The sequence below is a fragment of the Heterocephalus glaber genome, unplaced genomic scaffold, assembly GCF_053883595.1.
Source record: "Heterocephalus glaber isolate CG9 unplaced genomic scaffold, H.glaber_assembly_v1.0 deba00000937, whole genome shotgun sequence".
NCBI classification, from domain to species: domain Eukaryota; kingdom Metazoa; phylum Chordata; class Mammalia; order Rodentia; family Bathyergidae; genus Heterocephalus; species Heterocephalus glaber.
Window position 1 is genome coordinate 995,676 of NW_028258173.1, and position 16,733 is coordinate 1,012,408.

At 55.9% G+C, this 16,733-nt stretch overlaps 1 protein-coding gene across 2 annotated transcripts in view; it reads right to left on the minus strand.

Moving 5' to 3' along the window:
• Aspscr1 (ASPSCR1 tether for SLC2A4, UBX domain containing) overlaps nucleotides 1–16,733 on the minus strand; it is a 37,444-nt gene that overhangs the window by 3,691 nt on the left and 17,020 nt on the right. For both annotated transcript variants that reach the window (XM_004860995.4, XM_004860996.4), the window contains exons 8-12: nucleotides 3,260–3,399; nucleotides 3,033–3,114; nucleotides 2,515–2,581; nucleotides 1,743–1,805; nucleotides 1,220–1,272 (exon numbers count right to left, since the gene is read on the minus strand). In XM_004860995.4, coding sequence (XP_004861052.2) covers nucleotides 1,220–1,272; nucleotides 1,743–1,805; nucleotides 2,515–2,581; nucleotides 3,033–3,114; nucleotides 3,260–3,399 — 405 coding nt within the window. The remainder of the gene's footprint in view (nucleotides 1–1,219; nucleotides 1,273–1,742; nucleotides 1,806–2,514; nucleotides 2,582–3,032; nucleotides 3,115–3,259; nucleotides 3,400–16,733) is intronic.

Here is a 16,733-nt window from a genome sequence, read left to right on the forward strand (position 1 = left end):
GGCGACAGGCAGCCAGAGCGCAGCCCCAACAGACATGAAAGCTCAGCCTGCCAGCCCACTGCCGCTGCCGGGGAGGGGGCAGGCTTCCTTCCTCCGCCCTGCCAGCTCGGATGGCAGCAGGCTCCAGGCCGAGCTGACAGATGAAAGGAGACGGCTGCTGGGGGCAGGGGCAGAGTGTCACCAGGAATCAAGGCTGGCTGGACAAGGCACCCCAGGGCTCTGCGGGGCCTCCTAGCTGTGAGCAGGGGCCTGGCCCTCCATCCCAAATCATCTTCCAAACTCGGTGTTTATCAACAGGCTAGCCATGGGGGCACAGAAGTGAAGATGGAGCAGAGCCCTGGTGCCTGGGGGGGTCACAAGCTGGCCTCGCCTCCACCTCCACCCCTCTCCCCATTATCCCTGGTGAGCTTCCAGCTGATCCTCTGCTGCCTGCCTGCTTCAGGCCCCATTTCACCCCAACAAGAGTGGCTCTAGGCAGCAGCAGGGACTGTTACCCTCAGCCCAGACCTCTGCAGAGGCCTTTGGCCACCTCTGTTGTTAATTAAAATATCTGAAGCAACTTTGAAGAGGAAACCATTAGGCCTGAGGGGAGGGGAGGTCTCAGCTGTTCTCCCAGGGGGGAAGGACAGGACATTCAGCCCTCCTGGCTCTGGAAGGAACTGGAGGGACACCCGGTCAGACTTCTCAGGACCTGTAGGGCCCACCAGGGCAGGAGAGCATGGCCCAACAGGCATTTCCACCAGAGGCCAGGGTACCCGGGGAAAGGCTGGGCCCAGGAGATCGGTACAGAAAGGAGCAGCCCCGGACCAGGCCTGGCGCTCCCAGACAGCCACCTCCATCCAGCAAGGGCACCCACCCTCCTGGGGTTCCCATCAGCCTGTGCCAGGCCTGCCTGGCTGGGCAGGGGGCTGGTGTTACTCGGAAGCCCAGGGCCAGGACCTTTCAGCAGCCCCAGCTCAGGACTGAGGCCAGCTAGCAAGGCAGGCCGATCTCCGCCCGGGGCCAGGCAGGAAGCGGAGGAGGCTGGAAAGCCCTGTCAGAAACAACTTCAGAGGCTCCTGCTCCTTCTGAATTCACCGGCTCTCAAAGGCTTTATTACCCGCTGGCAGTGCCTGCCAGGGTGGGTGCTCCTTCCCAACCGCAGGCCTCGCCCTGCATGGCGCCCTGCCCTCCGGGCATCCCCCCACCCCAGTGGCACCCCCAGTGAGGCCCTGGGTACCTGAAAGAGGGTCAGCGTCGGGTCGTCCAGGACTGTTTTGGGAGGAGTGATGACTGCAGGGGTGGGGAGAAGGTGCAACTGTCAGGAAATGTGCTGCCCTGCACACCCCCAGGGACGATGGGTCTCGGGGCCTCTCGAGGGCCCCTCAGGTCTCAGCCCTTAGCCCCCTCTCCACTGCTGCAGAAACCTAGTGGGGGGGGCTCAGGAGGGCTCCTCACAACCCAGATGCCCTCCGGAGGCCGCAGACCCCTCTCTGCAGCTTGAGCTTCTGGGGAGAGGTGAGGCTGGGGAATAGGACTCAGAAACGGGGGTGGCATGAGACTGCCCCCCCATCTCTGGCTCTTCTCCTGTGCTCTGGTCCAGTAGGACACTGATTGGGGCCTGGGGGCGGACAGCTGGAGCAGACAATGCATTTGTATAGAAAGACCACTGGGAGGGAGGCAGTCCTGAGCCTCCTCTCAAAGACAGGACCAGGGACAGGGGAGACCAGGATGGAATTGGGGCAGGCTCAGGAGGGACTCACACAGGTAGAAGGACAGCTCAGGATTCCCCAGGTGGCCCCGCACAAAGTCTTGCAAGTCCCCCACTGCAGAGGAGAGATGAGCAGAAGGCTTTGCAGGACAGGCCCAGGCCACTCGCTTCCAGGCCTTCCTTCCCGTCCCCCCACCCAAGGGCCTGTTGGCCTGGGCACCACAAAAGCAGCCTGGGGACACCAACCTCAAACTTAGCTTCCACCCTCGCAGCAGAGGCTAAATCCCAGGGGCGGGAATTTGATTGTCTCTCCCACACCCCCCGGACGCTGTGCAGGCTGCCACCTCGACCCCACCCAGGAGAGGCCTGGCCCCTGCTAGCCCGGTGCCTATCATGGCCCAGAGTACCCCAAGTCTCACTCGCCAATCACGGAAGTCTGAGCTCCGCTGGCGGAGGCCCTGCACGGTCTGGGACTGCCCCACCCAGCTGTCTCCTGACAGGTCCCAGAAGCCCACTCTGCACTGGAGACTTCGCTACATCTGTCCTCTGGGTACTCCAACCCACTTGTGCCGAGAAGAGGCAGCTGCAAAGAGCACCCAGGACTGAGGCTCCCTAGGATGGCATGGAGGCCCTGTGCTAGGAGTGCTGTCCACGCCTGGCCCCATCTGACACTGCAAGCCCAGGCCCCTCTGAATATCCCTCAAAGAGGAGAGCACCCTGAAACTGCCTAGTCTCCCTGGAGCCTGAAGGGCAAATGGCCAGAGAATCCAGAAGGGCCCAGTGAGCCTCCTTTCCCAACCTGCCAACACCACAGGTCTGCTTACCTGTCTCACTGGGGCGGAAAAAGCCCTGCAGCATGTATCGGTCAGGAAATAGGACCCTCAGGGCCACCTAGGTTGGGACAAGCAAAGTGGTCAGCAGGGATTGCCTCAGCTGAGCCCGCCACAGGGAGGGGCCTCACCACTCAGCCCCTCTCCGGGCCTGGCCAGGCCCCCACGCTCCATCGGAGCTGGTCTGGCACTCTAGTGTGCACACATGTAAATCCGCTCTGAGACTTTCGCCGTAGGACTGGGGTGTAGCTCAGTGACGGAATACGTGCCTAGCACAGAAGAGGCCCTACGTTTGAGTCCCAGTACCACAAAAAAATTTTTTTTCCATCACAAAATGCCAAGGGGATTAGTTGGTTAACAGAGGTGGTTAACAGAACCTGGCTGCGCAGGCCTCTCCGCCAACATCGGGAGACACCTGTGAGTGCCCACTGGTGATAGCTGCTCAGCCATGGTCCATGCTGCAGTGAGTCCCCCCATGGGAGACACAGGACACCCCCCAGCCTCCCCCATACCTTTGGGTAGCGCTGCAGCTTCTCCTTCATCTGAGCCTCCCTAAAGGCCTGGGTCACTAGGGGCGCATCCTCCAGCTGCTTCCTGTGGTGGAGGAGGTAAAGGGTCAGGTCTCCCCCAGAGTTCCCACAGGAAGGGACCAGGAGGTGCTGCTGAGGGCATGGGTGTTGGGGACCTGGGCAAGGGCCCATGCGGGGGGGAAGGACAAGCTGTGGCAGGGAGCACCCACCGCTCACTCCTGAGCTGGGCCAGGCGTCTCCTCACGTCATCCACGGTCACCTCAAAGAACTCATCGGGCAGCTCTGCCGGCCAGGCCTCCAGCAGGTCCTCCAGGTCAGGGTGGCACACCACAGGGTCTCGGTCCGTAGGCTGGGGGCAGAAGGCCTCAGCTGACCTGGGCTTCCTGGGGCTTCAGTCTGCCTGCAGACTGATCCTAGCTGATGCCTCCCCAGGCCACCTGCCTAGACAGGGTGAGGGCAGGACCCCCAGCTGACCCTGTCCAGAGCTGGACCCAGCCCGTTCAGCCTCTGAAATGGAGCCCCTCGCTTACCAGCAGGGGTCAGGACTCTAAGGTCTGGCTCAGGCCAGGATGGGCACCAACACTGCTCAGGAGAACTCAGGGAGTAAATGCATGCCAGTATGGGCAGCTCCCCTGCATGCTCTGCCTAAATGGGAAACCCCAAAGTCAGGGAACCAACTTGGGGAATGGCATTCCTGTTCCAGGCCACGTCAGGGGCTCCGTGGAGGGGAGGGGCAGTGACAGCCACCAAATTAGAGTGTTGGCAAAAACCCTAGCAATCTGCCCCCAGTGCCCTCTCAGCCACAGCCCATGGCCGTGCTGACCCCATCTCTCCCTCCCCTGGGGAGCAAGCTGGCTCTCCTTCTGCCCACCCTGGGGACAGAGGAAGGGACGACGCACTCCTAATTGGCATCAATGGTAGTGAAAATTACAAGGCAGGCCCGCCTGTGTGCGGTGTCCGGGAGGGTGGGACAGGGCCTCAGTGCCGAGGCTGCTCCATGGAGCCAGCCTGACTGAGGTGCCCAGCTGGTCCTGTCCTGCTCACAGAGTACAGAAGGCAGGGGTGGGCGTGCAGGCCAGGACCCAGGCTCAGTTCCCTCTCTGGCCCTCAGTGACCCCTTCAGCTCCCTGACAGTCTGGGAGTCCCACATTCACACAGTCCCGGCCTGAGGCACGCCTGTTTCAGGTGCTCTGGGCCACTCCAGCCACTGTCCCCGAAAGCCTGGCACATGGTCATGCACGTCTCACCTCCTCATGGGGCTCCAGCCAGGGAGCCCTCTGACTTCGAGCACGGGCCTGGCAGAGTGACCAGGAAGGCCTGGTGGAGGCTCGGGCAAGGGCCCACAGGTGGCTGACCAAAGCCCTGGGGGGCTACCCTTTCCAAGCCACAACCACACAGCAGCTGCCACCACAGCAGTCTGTACGAGGCCCTTCATAACAAGCTGCCAGGCGCCAGGCTGCCCCATGCCACAGCGCCTGCATTCCAGCAGGGCCAGGAGCTTGCCTGGACTCCCAGGGGAGGGTGGGCAGAGCATGGCCGCACCCTGAACTAGGAGCTGCCGTGTCCACAGGGGGCCAGCCCAGGCTGGGAGTGGAGGTGGGGTGGAGGGCAGGCGGGGATCCTGTCTGACATAGGCACAGCCTCAGGGCACTGGCCCTCAAAACCCAGAGTAAGGCTATGTGCAGGGGCCAGGCCTCCCAAGTCTCCCGCAAGAACTGACAGTGTATGTAGCCAGGATGATGAGAAGTGTCACTTCCACCAAGCAGTGTCAGGAGGAGCCAGGGAACTCACAGGAGTGGTGACGTGCCATCGGCCCTAGAGTCTCCCCAGGATGGTTTCCAGTACAGATGGAGGGCACTGGGCAGCAAGGGGCTGAGGCAAGGCAGTCTCAGGCAGGAGGCCAGGTGGGCAGAGCACTGCTGCAGGCCATGCCCTTACCTTAGGGAGGTAAGTCTAATCTTAGGTAGGGAGTCTACTCAGGACTCCCTACCCAGCACCTGGCTCTCACTTGCTGTTCTGTTGGCCTCGACAGTTGTCTTAGTTAATTTGCTCATTGCTGAGACAAAATACCCAATGCCCAAAGTTAAGGGAGGAAAGATTTATTGTAGCTCATAGTTTGCAGAGGTTTCAGTTCATAGCTGGCTGGCCCCAAGGCAGGGTGGCACATGGCAGAGGGTCACCTTGGGGAAGAAGGCAGCAAAGCACGGAAATAGCAAACCAGCAAAGGAAGCAACAGCAGCAAGCAACAACAGCAGCCTCTTTCTGTTCTTTATATTCTACCCAGGCTACTCCCACTTAGGGCAGACAGCACTCAGACCCAGGTGGGGCACCTCTAACCCTAGCATTGCACCCTTAATCCCGGAACCACACTCTCAATCCAGCCACCTCTGAAGAGCTCCACCTGTGACCACATGAGGCTTTGGGGGGACATCTAGACACAAGCCATACAGCTGTGTTCACGGCTCTCGTCTTAGGTGGACTTATAGAGAGGGTTTTGCATGGAGGACAGAGGCCTAGGAATGAGATCATCAGGGAAAGAGGAAGCACATGGCCAGAGTCATGAGGGACAGCCAGGTCTGCTGCTGGGAAGACACCCGGGAAAGCCTGTCATCCAGAGACCATGACTCTGCCAAGGCAAAGGAAGGGCCGGCTTGTGCCCAAGGCAGGAAGGAGCTGCAGGAGACAACCTCACCTCTGCTTTGTGCAGTTTCACCAACCCATCTTTTCTTCTTTCCTTTGAGTCAGGGTCTCTCTATGCTGTCCAAGCTGGCCTTGAACTCACTATGTAGCCCAGGCTGGCCTCGAACTCACAGCAATCCTCCTGCCTCAGCCTTCCCAGTGCTGAGATTACAGGCGTGCACCCCCCCCCCAGGCTTCACCAACCCATCTTGAGGCAGCTTCTGCTGCCCCTGGAATAGGACACAGACACTAGTTTTGTATTTTCTAGACACTCAGGGCTCTCGCACCCCTACTCCGCCAACTTGTGGAAGAAGCAACCCTGGCCCTCCAGAGCCATGTCACCAAGGTCAAGACAGAAGCCAGGGATAGGCAGGTGGAGGAGGTCCACAGGTACAAAGTGACCAGGCTGGCCCAATTTCTTGTACTGAAAAACAAAGACCTATAGCCACGTTGGCAGGTGGTGCTATGAACACCTCGGGCCGATGTTAACATCGTCCCACTTCTGCTCTCCCTCCAGTGCATGTGCATACACTGCACACATGCTCCCTGGAACTGTCTGCGGGGAACAAGGGACTTGCTGCAGTCCAGAGCTCATCAGCATCAAGCCCAGGGTACCACTGCACTGGTCCCACAGTGCACACCCCACCCTGGAAATGTCCTCTTGTCCCCCAAGTAATAAGACAGCTCTTCTTCTCACAGGCACTTGTCTCACTGGGGACCACACCCCTCCACTGCCACCCTCCCTGCTTCCTGGGTCATCTCACGGCCAACAAGGGGCTGATTCAAATCCTACCCCATGGAATGGCTTCCACACTCATGCCCGCAGCAGGGCGAGGCCACAGGTCCACGTGGCAGCACCTGAATGCTTCAAGGAGGACTAAGGAGATGGAGCCCAGAAGCTTCTTGGGCTCCTCACAGGTGGCCATCGGAGGCTGCTGAGGGGCCTTAGTGCCTCTGCTGTGTGATGCTGTGGGGCCTAGGTCTCTGGACACACTCAGCCTCCAAGGACGAAGCCTTCCTCCTACTCTGAGGATGCTGTTCCCCCTAGAACTCTTGTGTCAGGAAGAGCCCAAGGCCCGGTCTCTCCTGAGGGTAAAAGGTACTGGAGCCAGGGTAGGGAAAGGCAGACCAGGAGTCCAGCCAGGATGGGCACTGGGGGCATGTTTTGTTTTTTGGTTTTTGAGACTGGGTCTCACAGCAATCCTTCTGCCTCAGTCTCCCAAGTGCTGGGATCACAGGTGTGTGCCACCATGCCTGGCTAGGGGCACACTCCGAGGCTCACTGTGTTGGGCTCCTTAAACCCTCAAAACAAGCTCGAAGGATGACTGCCACATGACAGATGAGGAAACTGAGGCACAGAGTGCCTGAGGGGCAGCTGTCCCTGGAGGGAGGAGTCTCCGAGGGTGGGGTGTGTCACTGCTGCCCCACGGGCTCTGAGACCAACCTTGGCATGAAGTCTGCTCTGCTGAAGCCCTCTCCAGGGTGTCCTTTTCCTGTAAATTCAGGGCCCTGGCAAAGACTTCCAGGACTTGAGCATGCTGTGCAGATGGAGTGGACATTTGAAAATGAGAAAAGAGGCACAGGGGCAGGGGACAGACCGGGCTGGGTCAGACTGAGCAGACAGGAGCAGCAGCCCCCAGTGGTCTGTACACTCTTCAACCTTGACCCCAACCAGCTCAAACCAGACACAAGAGGCCAAAGGTAGACAAGGCTGGAGCTACCTTGGGGCTAACTGGAGGTGTGGAGTCACTGACACCCCAAGCAAGGAAACCCCAGGGCCAGGCACCAAATGGTCTGTGACCACATGGGGTCCACTCTCATCAGAAGTGGCCCTGCAGCCAGGTGTGATGACACACACCTATAATCCCAGCACTTGAGAGGCCGAGGCAGGAGGATCACTTAGAGTTCCAGGCTAGTCTGGGCTACCTAGTGAGTTCAAGGCCGGCACAAACTACACAGCGAGATCCTCTCTCAAAACAAAACACTAAAGAAGTGGCCCTGCTGGGGTTTCCTTTTTTTGACAGTGATTTTCCAGGATGGGATGACACACAGAAAAAAAAATGTAAAAACTATTTAGAGGTGACCCAATCTCAGATTTTCCAGCTTTTCTGGGAAGGTTTCTGTTCTCCCTCAGTACTGTTCTGACACTGGTTTTGTTTCCCCTTGAGGTTTTGAGTTTAAATGAATCACTATGAGAGGGACTCAAGCCAAGCCTCCTGAGTTACTCACCAGGCCCAGCGGCCTGGGGAGGGAGGCGCCGAAGCCCACGGCCACCATCAAAGGCCCTAACCTGACCCCAGGCTTGGGGGCTGCAAGGAGGGTCCAGGCTCAGACATACGAATCCTGGACCTCCCATGCACAGCCCGGATATGTTGTTGGCCGCCCAACACCAAGCAAGGCCTCAGCCCTGCATCCCACACAGAGGAGACGGCACCAAGCCTGGGCCTGAAGACAACAGCCGTACCAACACCATCGGCTGCCTGCCAGCGAGTAGCCACACACAGCCAGGGCAGAGGCCGAGATGGAGGCCCAGAAGCTGGGCTGAGATCCTGGAGATGCCTGGGGTCTATACCGTCCACCGGGAGAAACACAGGCCCAGCCCCAGCCTGGCCCACAATGAGCTTGAGCCCCTGGGCCACGCACCAGCACACCTCCAGGGCTGCACTCAGGCCCAGCTCAGAGCCCTCAACCCCACGGCTACATGCTTAAAATGACAGGTGTGGCTCCTAATACCAAAACATCCCCAAAGCCCCCACCACTCCAGGACTCAGGGGGGGAGGGGAGGGGCCTGGGGTCAGAGAAGATCATCACCTGCCCCCGGCCCAAAGCCAGCCCACACTTTAAGGATGGATGAGCTGCAGGTGTCCCTGTGCAGACAGCCTGCTCTGGCAAGAGCACACTTGTGAGACAGCTGGAGCCAGGCCACAGAAGAGAATCTGCACAACTCCTGTGGGAAACAGGAAGAAGAGGCATCTTCTGGCACAGGAGAGAGTTCAGTTTGACCAACAGTCAGGAAGCTCTACACCAACACGACAGCTCTCTGGGCCGGGGGTTTAACTCAGTGGTTCCACTGCCTGCCTCGCAAGTGCAAGATCCCGAGTTCGATCCCCAGTACCAAAACAAAACAAAACAAAAAAACCAGTTCTCTGCAGAAGGGTTTTCATTTTAGGAGGGCTTCTGTTAATTCTCACCTTCTGTATTATGACTGTAAATTACATCATAAACAGATGAGAAAAGTTTTTGAAAGAGAAGATAACAGAGCTGCTAATCCTGAGTCACAGCAGTAGTGTACTCTTCGGAGCAGACATCTACTGGTGTGCACAAAGCACATGAACACCCCTCAAACAATGAATGAATCAGTGCAGGTGCTGTGAGTCCCCATGTTCACAGGGCCTAGCCAGCCCAGAAGGGACTCCCCACCCCAGAGGCAGGATAGGACTCAAACCCTGGGAGCAGCTTGGCAGAAAGCAGGCAGGGATCCCGGCTCTACAGGGCACTCTCCCCCACAGCTCCCACAGTGCACATCCACCCGGCTTGTCAACACTGAGGTACACGCACGTGCCAGTCACCAGGGATCAAAAGCAGCTGAGGGCCAGGGATTTAGCTCAGTGGCACCAAGCCTGCCTCGCAAGCGCAAGGTCCTGAGTTTGAACCCTGGTACAAAAAAAAGAAAAGCAGCTGAGATACTCATCAGCCACCTGCATGGCTACTGACCATCTGCCAGCAAGCCTCAATGGACATTCCAATTATGCAATACCTTTTTTTTTTTTTTGGTTCCGGGGATCAAACTCAGGACCTTGTACTTGAGAGGCAGGTGGCGACACCACTGAGCTAAATCCCTGGCCCTGGACATTCCAATAATGGCATGGCCTAAGGCTCTTGGACAGCTGGACTTTAGCCCTCAGCATCCAGGGTTGTCCACAAACCCCCAGTGACCATGGTGGGCACAAGGCCAGCCAAGAACCAGTCAGTAGTCGTCCCAGGGCAGAAAAGAGGAGGGCAGCTGGTCAGGCCAAAGGGTCCCCAACCACAGGGCCCTGGACTCCAGCCCTCAGAGGGTGCCAGCAGCAACTGCCCTGCCCAGTGTGCTGAGTTCAGGTAGGGGCATTCTCAGCTCAGGGCAATTCAAATCACACAGCCACAGGCAGGGACAGAGGGTTTGGGCGCAGAGGAAATCTTGAAGGGGAGGGTGGGTGGTCAGGGGACCTGGGGCCTTTGATCAGGATCAGCCCTCATGCCAGCTGCTGGGGAGGCTGCAGGCATGGGGGTGCCTGTCGGGATCAGGCCAGTGAGCGCAGAGATGTGGGGCAGCCTCTGGGGCTGTGGAGGGACTTCAAAGGACAGGGCCAGGGGGCGCCGGGCAGCCCCAGCCTCTCTGAGAGCCCGGTTCTGATCGCCAGTAAAACTACCTTCTAATAATTAATGTTTGACATCAAAGGCAGGAACCGCCCGGGTCTGTGAACCATCCTGGGCCTCAGCGAGGACCTGCCTGTATTTTATCCTGTCTCTTTCTTCTGAGTCTTTATTTAAATCCAAAAACCACACACAGGCAAAACATTAATGGGAAACTTGGAAACTCTGTTTGATTACTAAAGTGTACCTTTGAAGTTCCCCAAAAAAGTCCTGTCTTGTTCCTGCCCCTCCTCCAGGACTGAGCAGGGACACAGCAGAGACGCTTGCTTGTGGCCCCCACCCTCTGGATGTGTGGGTGACAAGAGATGGGAGGCAGTGGACAGGAGACCTTCACAGTCAATCAGCTGCCCAGGCCCCAGATCAAAGGCTGAGGAGGAGCAGAGGAGGCACACAGACCCTCCCCGCCCCCAACCCAGGACCTAGGATCAGTGCTTGGGGGGTGCAGCAGACCAGGCCAGCTGCTTAAACTGCAGCACCACCCACCATGGCTCTGTCCAGTGCAAAGCAAGTTTAAGGAGGGCCCACTTTAGCTGCCCCTGACCCTCAGACGGAGGGGTCCCCAGGAGGATAAGGCTTAGAGGCAGTCAGGCCCCTGGTGTTGGGCTGAGAAACCTGGGGACTTCATAGTCCACAAACATCACAGGGGCTGAAGTCAGCAGGGTCCCCCAAAGGCAGGGCAGGGTGACACCAGGATGGGCTTGGAGTCCCAATCCTGGGACCTGGAGCTCTCTTGCCCCTGAATTCCACTCACGTGTCCACTAAACAAGGGCACGTGGAGGGTGGCTAAGGGTTCAGGGTACCACGACAAGGGCCAGGAAGAAGCAAACTTGTCCAGTGCAGGTACAGTGTGTGGCCAGAGTGGGCCCGGTGGGGCCAGGCAGGCTGTGGGTACCACCACAGTGGCGGACTCTACACACCAAGCCCCGTGTTCTGACACCCACCACCAACTACTGGGCCCTCGAGAGGCCAAGGCCAACACATTGTCCTGAAAGACCTGGGTAAGGGGACCTGGCCAGGGACCTTAAAGGACCCTCTGCCTACTCATGATTATAGACAAGACTTTCTACCACAGTTCCCACAGAGCTGGGCTCATGAGCTAGGCAGGTGAGGTCAGGGCCCAGCAGGCTGCAGGGAGCCATGGGCATCCCCTTTAGGGCCTTTACCCACTCCACAGTGATTAGTGGTCACCTCTTTAGACAAGAAAACCAGAGCATGGAGAGAAATCACAGCCATGGAGATGAAATCTCTTAAAAAGGTAGAATATACCCCCCAAAAATGCCTTTTATAAAAAGAATGAGCTCTGTGAATGGAGTTCCACGGACACGGAAACCACCAAACATGAAGGGCCATTCTGACCCCAAGTTAAGAACCAGATACCACCAAACACTTTAAACGCCTGCAGCAGGTGCGGGGTGGGGGAGTAACATCAGCTGGACCACCTTAGTTGGCAGGAGCTGGCACCTGACCCTGGCTGTCAGCACATCCCTCAGGGACCGTGGGTCAGAACTGCCCTCCTACGTGCCACTGGACCCCCTGGAGCCTCCTAGCCAACCAATGGCTGCCCAAGGTCCCACCTGCTCCTCTGGCAGAGAACTACAGATGCCATGACCATTCTCATTCTTCATACAAGGAAGCTGGGTGGCCAGGAGGTCACAACTGCACAGGGCCAGGACAAGTCAGCCAAAGGGCCACACAGTGCCCCAACAAGCAGTTCCCAGAGAAGGAGGGAGTCCCACAGCAGAGGGCCAAGCCGCGGCCCACAAGGGCCTGCTCAGAGGTCACCGCCCAGGCCAGCGATGGTGAACCTTTTAGAGCTTTCAATGATACAAACAGCCCACTATGGCAGGCATGCCATAGGTTCGCCACCAATGACCTAGGCGATCAGCATGTGCCCATCACAAGCACCAGGTGCAGTGGTGGACAGGGCCTGGGGCTGGCGGCAAAGATGTTCCACAATGGACATCCTTCTACTGCAAGTGCCACTTCCAGGACACAGAAAGGGAAGGGCACTGGTAAAACTAATCACAATGCTAGTACAAGTTTGATATGCAAGCTGGACAAAGACTGAGTAAGAAAAAACACACAGCCTGTCTCATGTATACAGATGCACAAGTCTAACTAAAGTGCTAGTTAACCAAGACGAACAGTGTGGCTGAAAATGAAACACACTGCTGGCAACCAGACAGACCCCTGGAATGCCAGGGCAGCTCAGTATGGAGAACTACCCAGAACCTCACCACACAAGTGACCTGGGGGGTACAGCAGAGCCTCACCCTTGCCTCAGCTGACACTGAGGAGGCTGTCTGCAAACTGCAGCGCTCATGTGTGATAAGGAAAATGTAAGACAATTAGGAATAGTAACATCCTTTGTCTGAAAAAGGCTTTTTACAGCACAATCATCCTTAACAAAGAAACCATCTTGTCCCCTCTAAGACCAGGACAAGGATGTCCACTAACACTGCTACTATTCAACAAAGACTAGTGACCCAGGAAAAAGACAAGAGGACAGATGCAAAGGAAAGACAAACCTGGCATAAACTACAGAGAGCCAAATAGAAACTAGGAGAAAATACTGGAACTAACAAAGGAGTCAGCCAGTCACAACATAACAGGAATTGTGACACTAGCCAGGAAATCGGTCTACAGGACACCTTCATGTAGGAGGGGGAAGATTAATAAAATTCTGTTAAAGAACAGAAGACGACTGAGTGGAAAACAGTTGAGGTCTAAGACGAGACAACACAACAGTCTCAAAATTTTCTTTCTCTCCAAAGTCCAATGGAAACTCAATGCAATTCTATGAAATATCCAAAAGTGATTTGTGAGGAACTGCAAACTTTCTAAGGCTTACTTGAAAGGAAAAAGTCCTTTAACAGACAGGTCACTTCTTTCTCTTCTCACTGGTATGTGTTTGTGATACACAACAATTCATCTGTGCTGAGGATTGGGGTACATACTATATCCTGATCATTTCCCCTACACCGGTCATTTTTTGGCAAAGGAGGGCAAAAATGTGACTTGCTCCAGCAGCCACTCCAAGATGGGCCACAGCTGGAGCCTGAGTGGGGCAGAGTGGGGCAGGAGGCCACAGAGCTGACAGATGGTATTGGGAAAACTCATTTGACACTGAGGAAAGCCAGCTGGATTGTCTCACATCTTGCACGAAGATGACCCCTGGGAAGCCGGGTATGATGGTGCGCACCTGTAATCCTAGTACCTGAGAGGCTGAGGCAGGAGAACTGCCATGAGTTGGAGGCCAGCTTGGGCTACACAATGAGACCCTGTCTCAAAAAGCCACACACACCCACACACACCTCCCCACAAAGACCTCCAGGAAGGCTGAAGACCACTGTGTGAAATACAAGTTCACAAAGCCAAGGGCAGAAAATGCCAGGAGGTGGCGCCTTGACCCCGAGACGAAGAAGGGCTTCCTAATACACCGAAAGCACAACCCACAGGAAAAAAGGTTTGACAGAGCTGTGCAACCACACCTCAAGACTTTCTGTTCAATAAAGGACGCCATCAACACTGCCATGACAACGCGACTGCTATGGCCACCCCACCCAGAACACACAAGGAAATCTCTGCACAAGGAAAAGCAAGTGGCACAAAGGATGTCCACGCACAAGAAGGTAAATCTCAGACAGCTAGTAACTGCACAGAGAGCTGTACTCAACATAGCATTTTTTGTTTTGTTGGTTTGAGGCAGGGTCTCACTATGTAGCCCAGGCTGGCCTCAAACTCATGGCAATTGTCCTGCCTCAGCCTCCCAAGTGCTGGGCTGACAGGTGTGTGCCACCACGCCCAACAGTGACATTGCATTTTATAAAATATAATTCTATGGGCCAGGGATTTAGCTCAGTGGTTCCGCCGCCTGCTTTGCAAGCACAAGGACCCAAGTTCGATCCCCGGTACCAAAAATAAATAAATAAATAAAATAAAATATAATTTTATAACCATCACACTGCCCAAAACTGTCAGACACAGTAATAAGCCAGGGCGCACAGCAAATATGCCAGATGGTGTGGACTGATGCAAGGGAACTGGCAGCACACGGCATAGTAATGGGAGCCAGAAGTGGCAGGTGCACCTTGGTGGGGATGCGGGGGTGCAGAATGCAGCAGAGGTCGCATCTTAAAAACAAAGGCATCCTGCTGGCTGTTGCAGCACATACCTATCTCCTAGCATTCTGAGAGGCTGAACCAGGAGGAGGACAAGTTCAAGCTCAGCCTGGCCAACTCAGTGAAAGTGAGACCTGTCTCAAATAACAGAACAGAACAGAACAGACTGGGGATGTAGCTCAAGGCAAAGGCCCTGGGTTCAATCCTCATGGGGGGATGGACACTAAGTAGAAAAGAGCAGGGGCCAGGCATTTAGCTCAGTGGTTTTGCTGCCTGCTGCACAAGCGCAAGGTCCCAAGTTCGATCCCCAGTACTAAAAAAAGAAAGAAAAAAGCAAAAATGACAGGAAAGATGGGGGCACTAGAGGACAGTATCACTTACGAAACTTTTACAAATCCTTACAAAATCAAACACTCTTTATTTTTCAAAGAGCTGGACATAAACTATACACACCAGACTAAACAGGGGTGAGAAGAGAGCTACGGGACCAGGGACACAAGGAGCCCTGAGTGTGAAGAATACAACGTAGTCATCACTCACCTGTAGCCTCACAGTTACACAGGCACACTCACACCTACCTGACACACACTCACGTGCACATGTGCACACACACACGTGCCAGGAGAGGACTTTGGAAAGAAACTGCTAAGTGTGTCACAGTAAAGGGGCTGGAGTGACTTGTTCTTCAGTTCTCAAATTTCCTCTAACATGATTATTTTATTTTTGATAGTGAAAACAAAGTTGAGCCAGTTGTCCAAGCATCTTGGGAAACCAAGGCAGAAGGACTGCCACTTCAAGGCCAGCCTGGGCAACATAAAGGCCCTGTCTCCAAACAAAAATAAAAGGGCTGGGTGGGGTTCAGTGCTAAAACTCTTGCTCAGGCTGTGGGAGGTCACCAGTACCCCTCCCCCTAAAAAAGAAAACAAACAGAAACAAAGCCCCAGGAGCTCCAAGTTACCACCACTTGCCCACCATCTTTTTTTGTCTGTCTTGACCCCCTGAAATCCCAGCCCCCACCCTAGCTGCTCCTACTCCAACTTCCCAGGTGACCCACAAACCCACAGTGAGCTACCTCCTCCAGGTAGAGCCCAGCCCCACACAGTGAGGCCTCAGAGATGCTTGGGAAGCCAAGAAGGGTAGCAGGAATGAGAAAGCCAAAGGCTGAAACCAGCAAGAACTATGCCATCCAACAGCTGGCTCCTCTGCTGATCGTGCCCCCAGGACAGGTGGTTTGGAAAAGAAAATGAGCATGGAGCCAAGCCCTCACCTGCTGGGCTGCCGGCCTCCCTCCACCCCAGGAATGAGGGCTCTTCCTGCTGGGCCCACCAGATGCCTGACTATGGGGGTGTTACTTCCCACTTTCCCTACATGCCACACACCTGTGGCCTCAGGTATCCCCGCCTTCTCTGCCAGCTCTGTGGCACATCTGAGCACATGGTGTAGGGAAACCTTTGTCCCTTCCTGCTTGTCACAGGGTTTCATCCTGACATGTCTCAGTTATATGGCCAAGCAACCCCAGCCCAAATGCACACCACAGCCTACAGGTTTGGGATCCAGGTGGAGGAGCCCCTCCCTCTGATGTCAGGGTCCTGGCCTATCGCACCAAACCTGAAAGCCAGCAAGCTCTGCTAGGAGACATCCCAGGGAACAGAGTCCTCAGATGAACTGGCCAGAGACACCTGCAGCCACACCACACTTGTTGGGTGCCCAGCACCTGCCCCAGGGACTCAGCCTCAGCTCCTCCTGGTGCAAGGGGCATCACCCCTCCACCCCATGGCCACTTTCATTGAGGCTGTGACGGGTGTCACCTCCCCTCTGCACATCCTACCTCAAGTGCATTAACACTCAAGAACAGGTTGGTGCATGCTACTTATACCCCAGGGCCAACACCCTGGCCAAACTCTTCCTAAGAAGAGCTACCTCCACCACGGAATGTCACTATAATGACCTTTTTATGTCACTTCCCTTAAGAATCCTCCAGTCGCTTGCCACCATCTGAGAATTGGTTTCCCTCAGCAATGGAATCCTTTCTATCAACTTTTTTTTTTTGATACCGGGGCTTGAACCCGGGACCTTGCGTTCGCAAGGCAGGCAGTGGAACCACTAAGCTAAATCCCTGGCCCATCTATCAACTTTTCTGCTTGCTATCTTTTATAGTGCTGGCAATGGCACCCAGGGCCTCGAGCATGCTAGGCAAGTGCTCTACCACTGAGCCACCCCCAGCCACATTTATCAAATCAAACAATGAGTGCACACTGAACACAGCCACATATGGAGGCAGGAGAAGAGCAGCTCTGACTGGAAACAAAGGGCAGAGGAAGGTAAAGGACACACAACTGCTGCCCAGAGGGAGAGACACTCCATCCTGGGGCCAGAAGCTGCTGGCTCACAGGGCCTGCTGAGCACAGCCTGCCTGGCTGGACTCTGAGAAGGCTCAGGGACAACCCAGGAGCTAAAGCCAAGGGGAAGA